This window comes from Ruditapes philippinarum, unplaced genomic scaffold, assembly GCF_026571515.1.
Source record: "Ruditapes philippinarum isolate M1 unplaced genomic scaffold, ASM2657151v2 ctg21728_1_1_1_1, whole genome shotgun sequence".
Lineage (NCBI taxonomy): Eukaryota > Metazoa > Mollusca > Bivalvia > Venerida > Veneridae > Ruditapes > Ruditapes philippinarum.
Genome location: NW_026859058.1, coordinates 1 through 7,294, shown reverse-complemented (window position 1 = coordinate 7,294; position 7,294 = coordinate 1). Strand labels below are relative to the sequence as shown.

General features: G+C 35.7%; 1 protein-coding gene across 1 annotated transcript; it reads left to right on the top strand.

Annotated features, from left to right (window-relative positions):
- Positions 1–403: 403 nt before the first annotated feature.
- On the top strand, positions 404–6,977 carry LOC132755031 (2-methoxy-6-polyprenyl-1,4-benzoquinol methylase, mitochondrial-like; the record flags this gene model as incomplete). The annotated part of the gene is given in 3 exon segments (XM_060745813.1): positions 404–625; positions 5,617–5,766; positions 6,738–6,977. Coding segments are annotated over 3 exon segments (574 nt in total), but the record flags the coding sequence as incomplete, so codon positions are not given.
- Positions 6,978–7,294: the final 317 nt, after the last annotated feature.

Here is a 7,294-nt window from a genome sequence, read left to right as displayed (position 1 = left end):
TGGGCGCCGCCATTTTGAAATGGACGTCACGTCAGGTTACAACGTAAGTCAACGGGAAAAAAAATAAATTTTAACATATTGACCATATTACTGACAATATGAAAAAAATGAAAAACATGCCAAGAGATATTGAAGTCAGGGTTAACATGACATCAATCTAAATGATTTTACTATTATATTAAATAAAAAATGGAATATTCAAATTTGATGGGACAGACAATAGTAAGTTAAATCTTTGTACTCTTAATGTGTCACCTTCTCAAATTAAAGTTAATAGATTCTATTATTATCTTTTTTCCAGATGAGTTTAATTTAATACCAGAATGACAACATAATGACTGAAAGTGTAACATAAAGCTAACTGTATTTAGTACTTTAGAGCCTTTTCTGTAAATATTGTACCACGGCATATAGTCCTGCAGCAACAACAACAACAAGAAGATGGCGGCGTCCATGACGAAATGCAAATTTCGTGTTATAGCAAGGAAGTTATGTGATAGACATCTGTTGCGATTATTGTCAACATCAAACACCAGAGAACATAATATCTCAAATAATGATCCGGCTGAAAGAAAAACACACTTTGGATTTGAAACTGTCACAGAAGCTGAAAAAGAAGATAAAGGTCAGATTCGCTGAAACTTTGAAAGTGAAACACCTGTGTCCTTGGTTTTCGGCTTTCTTATGCACCGTGATAGTCTACGTCTAGCCCAATGTTTTATTCTCACATAACCTTAGCCTCTTGGTGTTTTGAAAAAGTATCGTTAAAATTGCTATATTCAATACACCTTATATGAAATTAGGCAAAGCCTATGAACAGGGAAATCGTTAAAAATATCCTTTCATTCTTTCCGTTTTAAAGGTGTCATTCGGTATTACATGCACTGCTTCCGTTTTCACTCTGAACACTCGACGTTTTTTATTAATCTGAAAAGTTGAGATTTGTTCCGTAATCGGAATACCCCGCCTATTATCATTGAGTTACATTGTAAATGGCGGCGCCCCACTAGAACTGACACTGAAAATTTCATTGATAGGTATAGAATTCTATATTTTTTTAAATTGTTTTTTATTTGATTTTCTTTTAAATATTTACGTGTAGTCTATAGCCGGGCAAGCCAAAGCCCGGACCCGCTTCGCGGGCCCGGTCTTTGACTTCCCCGTATAAACTGTTTCCTAATTAGCAGACGACAGACTATTCTTATCAGTTGAGTTTGGAGTAAAGTTAACTGGTTGCGTACCTCATGGTATAAATCGTATGTGAAATGGTCTGTCAGGTGGTAGGTTTAACAGTTAATATCAATGTCAAAAGATATGTTGAATTATATACTGATACAAAGCTAAGATCCTGATCTTTTCATTGGTGTAAGAATTTTGAAAATCGGATAATAATTCACAATAAACTGACAGTTTAAACAAGGCGTTATTTGTATTGTTTTACCAATAGAAAGATTGATTTTACTCGAAGTTAAGGGACATAACTCGTATTTTTTCACTCGATATACCTTGGTTATTTACATAGGTCATATAGAAAGTGTTTATGGGTGTATTAGGAAGTACAGTTCAGATTTTTCTTTTGCAAAACTGCATGATTTCATTTCAAAGAAAATTTCTATTTTGAATGGGTATCTTTAGGCTTTTATGTATGCATCTAATTTACAAGTTGAAAAATCACTGAAGCCCCTGTTTTTTTATCTAAGACGAGGAAGTTATATTATAAACTATTTTCTATGGCTGTCATTGAATAAATCACAGTATCGATATATAATAATAGCCAACGATCTGAGATAAGCATTGTATATGTCACTGATAAGAGACCTATTCTATAAATAGCCACATATCGATAAGTTTCGGACAAAGAATCTAGATTATTAATCTACTATTTTACCTAATAATAGAAGTCATTTTTTATAGTTTTCTTGGCTTACTTGAACTTTAAACTCCATTTTCAAATGTCAGTGACAAAAATATCAGTGACAAAAATAACAGAAAAACAAAATTTATTTTAGCTTGTAGTATTTATAATGTCTTATTCAAGCATGCAAAACACCATGATCTCAATTTATAACAAATATTAAAATTTTTTCATTGTATATACTCCACTGTCAAAGTTGATATATCATCGATATTTGTCTTGATATATGGATTAAAAATTTTCCATCAATGACAGCCCTACTATTTTCCATGGTTAAGCAGCTTAGCTTGGACAAGGCCAAAATTTCTCTAGCGGTTAACTTTATTATTATAGTTTAAATCAGGACATTGTAGCATTACTTCTGGGTAAGTATCAAATTAACAGTATATCAACAAGTCTACTTCCTTTAATTGGAAGACAGGTACAATTTAAATTATACAGGCTCCCAAGGTACAGTGATCAGAAGTAACATGTGCTAGTAATTGCAAGACAGAGATAACACATTGAATTGTATAGGGTTGCTAGACAGGGTGATTTTGTTTATCTACTGTGAAATATGTAGGTCCAGACCAAATTCCAGATGTTTCACTCTCAAGACGGTTCAAACCTAGACGTTAAATTTCACTCCCACTTAAGTCTTTGTCAGTTGAATAGATGTTTCACTACTAATTATTTTTATCCAAGATGTTTGACAAAAAGGTTTTCAAATTTACTTTTGTTTCAAATAATAATTATACCCCCACTCAACAAAGTAAAAAGGGGGGGTTTACTGTAATCTGCTTGTCTGTCCGGCCATCTTTAGATTTTTCTTGTCCACCCAATAACTTAAGATTCCTTTGACCCACAGTCTTCATATTTGGTATTGAGATTGGCCATGATTAGTAGATGACCCCAATTGATTTTGATGTCAAAGGGGCCTTGACTAAATAAAATCTTGTCCGCCCAATAACTTAAGAGTCCTTTGACCAACAGTCTTAATATTTGGCATGGAGGTTAGTCATGATTAGTTGATTATGCTTATAGATTTTGAGGTTACTGGGTCAAAGGTCAAGGCCACAGGGACCTTGACTAAAAAAAGCTTATCCACCAAATTCATTTTCACCCAAAGTTTTCATATTTTCCAGACCATTTAGACCCCTATTGATTTTGAGGTCACTGGGTCAAAGGTCAATGTCACAGGGGCCTTGACTCCAAAAAACTCAACTGCTTTGAAATGCATAGGTCAACAGTCTTCATATTTGTTATTTAGGTTGGTTATGACAAGAAGATGGCCCCTATTGATTTCTAGGTGACCAGCTCAAAGGTCAAGGTCAGAAGGGCCTTGACTAAAAAAGAAGCTTGTCTGCCCAATAACTTAAGAATCCTTTGACCCACAGTCTTCAAATTTGGCATGGAGGTTACTCATGACCATTAGATGACCCCTAATGATTTTTAGGTCAAATGTCAAGGTCACAGGGGCCTTGACTGAAAAAAAGCTTGTCTGCCAAATAACATAAGAATGCTTTGACAGACAGTCAACATATTTGGCATGGAGGTTATTCATGACCATTTGGTGACCCCTATTTATTTTCAGTTCATTGGGTCAACGGTCAAGGGTGCTGAGTTCAAAAAGCATGTCTGCTCAATTGCCTAAGAATGCTTTTTCAACAGTCTTCATTTTTACCTCACCTGTCACAAAGTGACAGGGTGAGCTTTTGTGATCGCTTTTCGTCCGGCGTCCGTCCGTCCGTAAACTTTTGCTTTAAATGACATCTCCTCATAAACCACTGAGCCAATTTCATCCAAACTTCACAGGAATGTTCCTTTGGTGGTCACCTTTAAAAGTTGTTCAAAGAATTTAATTCCATGCAGAACTCTGGTTGCCATGGCAACCAAAAGAAAAAACTTTAAATATCTTCTTTTAAAAAACCATAAGAGCTAGAGCTTAGATATTTGGCATGAAACATCTTCTAGTGAGTGTCTACCAAGTTTGTTCAAATAAAAGCCCTTGGGTCAAAATTGGCCCCGCCCGGGGGGGTCATTGATTTTCCCTATATGCATATAGTTAAAACTTAAAAAATCTTCTTTTAAAGAACCCAAAGAGCTAGAGCTAAGATATTTAGCATGAAACATGTTCTAATGGGTGTCTACCAAGTTTGATCAAATAAAAGCCCTGGGGTCATAATTAGCCCCGCCCCTGGGGGTCATTGATTTTCTCTATATGCATATAGTAAAAACTTAAAAAATCTTCTTTTAAAGAACCGTAAGAGCTAGAGCTTAGATATTTGGCATGAAACATCTTCTAGTGAATGTCTACCAAGTTTGTTCAAATAAAAGCCCTGGGGTCAAAATTGGCCCCGCCCCGGGGGTCATTGATTTTCCCTATATGCATATAAGTAAAAACTTAAAAAACTTCTTTTAAAGGACCCAAAGAGCTAGAGCTAAGATATTTAGCATGAAACATCTTCTAATGAGTGTCTACCAAGTTTGTTCAAATAAAAGCCCTGGGGTCAAAATTGGCCCTGCCCCAGGGGGTCATTGATTTTCCCTATATGCATATAGTAAAAACTTAAAAAATCTTCTTTTAAAGAACTCAAAGAGCTAGAGCTAAGATATTTAGCATGAAACATGTTCTAATGGGTGTCTACCAAGTATGTTCAAATAAAAGCCCTGGGGTCCAAACTGGCCCCGCCCTGGGGGGGGGGGCGGGGTCATTGATTTTCCTTATATGTGTATAGCAAAAACTTAAAAATCTTCTTTGGAAAAACTCAAATAGCTAGAGTTTAGATATTAAGCATGAAACATCTTTAAATAAATATCTACAAAGTTTGTTAAAATAAACGCCTGGGGGTCAAAACTGGCCCTGCCCCAGGGGTGTCATTGTTTTTAACTATATGTGTATAGTAAAAACTTTAAAAATCTTCTTTTAAAAAAGCCAATGAGCTAGAACTTAGATGTTTAGCATGAAACATCTTCTTATGGGTGTCTACCAAGTCTGTTCAAATAAACAAATAAAAGCCCTTGGGTAAAAATTGGCCCGGGGTTGGGGGGGCCTATATACAGGTGAGCGACCTCAAGCCATCATGGCCCTCTTGTTTGGTATTTAGGTTGGTTATGACTAGTTGATGACCCCAATTGATTTTTAGGTGACTGTGTCAAAGGTCAAGGTCACAGGGGCATTTACTACAATAAGCTTGTCTGATTAAATGCTTAAAAATGCCTGTCCATATTATATTGATTTTAACAATTTCACGTTTGAAGCACATTAATGTGGGGAAGGGGTATTCAAGTCATGCAGTGGCAGTTTCAGTTTTGAGGTCAGTATGTCAAAGGTAAAGATAACTTTGATCTTTGCCATTAAAAACATGTAGAATACATTACTTAGCAATGCACTAGCTTACTACCGTCAGATTTGGCAGGGAGGATGTCCTTGAGCTTATAAATGACCACTGTTTATTCTGAAAAAGTGGTATTGGGGGTATTCACGCCATGGCATTGGCAATTCTAGTTAATTCAGTGTTGCACTTTTTTACTCTGAGGGCATTGTGCTTAAGAATTTATATGATTTCGAAGAAAATGATTTTAATGAATTTTTCTATAAATGAAAATACTTAATGGTATCAGCTAAAAAAAGTTGACTTTTGTTCTTTATTTATATCTGTTGCTTTGATGGATTATTTTCTTAGGGTCACCAGTAGCTTGTACTTTTTCTTTTATTTCAGTGTATTCTGTTTTTAAGAATGTAGCAGATAAATATGATCTCATGAATGATGCCATGAGCGTTGGAGTCCATCGACTTTGGAAGGATGCATTTATACAAAGACTTGCACCAAGACCAGGAACAAAACTTATAGATGTGGCTGGAGGAACAGGTAATGCCCCTGTTAATTGCAACCCTAGGGCCGTGCAGATAGGGCAATGTAGGCAGGAGTAGAGTAAAGAGCTGAGTGATAATCTTTCTCCAAACTGGCAATGTATTGTACATTTAAAGCTTTTGTTTTAACACCAAACAATGGGATATAAGTGCAGTCATTCAAAGCTTTGGAATTTACCATAATATGACTTACTACCCTGCAAGGTAGGGCCTTTACTGTAGGGTCTGATACTACATGTCAGTTTCACTGTGACCACCTGCTTCACTCAAAAGGGAGAGCATCAGATTAATAATCCAGGGGTCTCTGATTCATTCCTGGAGTATTAGCTACATGTGTATTTGAAAGTTGAATTGACTGCCAAAATATTATGGCTTGATCTTCATACAATGGGCTCCAGGGCATGCTTACTACACAATCTTACATGCTCAATAATTAGTGTCCACATCATTCTGTGAAAGATGTGGTGAGGTTGTAGTAACAAAATTAAGATTTAATTTAAATTTTATTGGTTTGGTTCTTAGTTACACAAAGACTGTAATGGTCATATGGTTACTTTCTATCATTCTTGGTGAAGGAAGACTTGAGGTGCCCCTTTTATGTATTATATTAGGCACAAGTGGACATCTGAGTAGAGAACTACCCTCATTCCATAAGCTACATGTATAATTGGTACATATAGCTGAATGGAGAAGCAAATGGTCTGGACTGGTTTCGAACCCACATGGGTGAGGGGCAAGTGATTTGAAGCAAGCAACCATAACCACTTGGCTCCAAAAGCCCCCATTCGAATTTAAAGTGTTAAAATATCATATACAAAGAAAAACACCACATTTACCTAAAATGCATTTTAATGGAAATATATACAATGTATAGAAACCTTTATTTTTTTCCTGATACATCTCTCTTTTGTTTATTGTTTCACTGAGATTAATTTGTTATAAGTGATATGGGTTTGTATGTATTTGCAGGTGACATTGCTTTCAGATTTCTAAATTATGTCAACTCACAGAGAGCCAAGGCTGAGGTTGATTTAGAAGCATCTATACCAAATGTTTACATGGACCCTTCTGAAGATACTGCTTCTAGTTCAGAGGATTCTGAGTTGCTAGGCAACAGAAGACCTGTCAGTCATGTGACTGTGTGTGATATTAACCAGTCAATGCTTGATGTTGGAAAGGCAAGGGCTTTGGATGCAGAAATTTATTCAGGTGAAACATTGGGTAATTTTCTCCCATTGTTGTAACATGACTTCCAAGGGACATGGTCTTTTTTCTTTCACATTGTTATGTACAGTGTATATAGTACGGGAAGCTTTTAAAAGCTTCTCCTTATACAGTTCAACATGTTTTAAGCGACCGAACAAGGAAAACTCACAAAACGGTCGCTTAATGAAACGGTCTCTTAAGACAAAGCATGATATAAAAAGTCAAAATTTATACATGACATCTTTCTTTTGCAGTAAGAATGTTTTTCATTTATATAAATGTTTAATAATTAGAACGTTCCAATAATCTAAATGGATGTT